This window comes from Poecilia reticulata, linkage group LG21 (assembly GCF_000633615.1).
Source record: "Poecilia reticulata strain Guanapo linkage group LG21, Guppy_female_1.0+MT, whole genome shotgun sequence".
Classification (NCBI taxonomy): Eukaryota; Metazoa; Chordata; class Actinopteri; order Cyprinodontiformes; family Poeciliidae; genus Poecilia; species Poecilia reticulata.
In genome coordinates, this window is record NC_024351.1 from 466,667 (window position 1) to 467,214 (window position 548).

Consider the following 548-nt stretch of genomic DNA (forward strand, 5'->3'; position numbering starts at 1 on the left):
ATCGCTAGCTGAACGTGAGCTAATCGCTAGCTGAACGTGAGCTAATCGCTAGCTGAATGTGAGCTAATCGCTACCTGAACATTAGCTAATTGCTAGCTGAACATTAGCTAATCTCTAGCTGAACATGAGCTGATTGCTACCTGAACGTGAGCTAATCGCTTCCCTTTACATGAGCTGATTGCTACCCGAACATTAGCTAATTGCTACCTGAACATGAGCTGATTGCTACCTTGTTGTGCTGCTCGACCGACTGCATCCTCATGTCGTAGGCCTGGTAGCGGGCGTTGTGGACCGGCTCAGGACGGTCCCTCCTGCCCAGGGCCTGGGGGGCGAACTGACCCGAGGTCATAAAGGCCGGACCCTGCTGCTCGGCCTGTGGGAGGAGAAAACGCCATGAGGCACCCAGAGGACGGGTCAGAGGTCGGGACCAGCAGCTGGACTCACCTTCATCCTCTTCCGTTTCTCCTTGTTTCTCCTCTTGAAGTTCTCCTGCAGGAAGAAAGAGGAGGTTTAGAGGAGCCGCGCTCTGTCGCTGCTCCAGAGCGCGG

The 548-nt window shown here is 54.7% G+C and overlaps 1 protein-coding gene across 2 annotated transcripts in view; it reads right to left on the minus strand.

Moving 5' to 3' along the window:
* The window catches only part of xrn2 (5'-3' exoribonuclease 2), a 19,074-nt gene that overhangs the window by 11,109 nt on the left and 7,417 nt on the right, over window positions 1-548 (minus strand). For both annotated transcript variants that reach the window (XM_008396956.2, XM_008396954.2), the window contains exons 14-15: window positions 445-489; window positions 230-373 (exon numbers count right to left, since the gene is read on the minus strand). In XM_008396956.2, coding sequence (XP_008395178.1) covers window positions 230-373; window positions 445-489 — 189 coding nt within the window. The remainder of the gene's footprint in view (window positions 1-229; window positions 374-444; window positions 490-548) is intronic.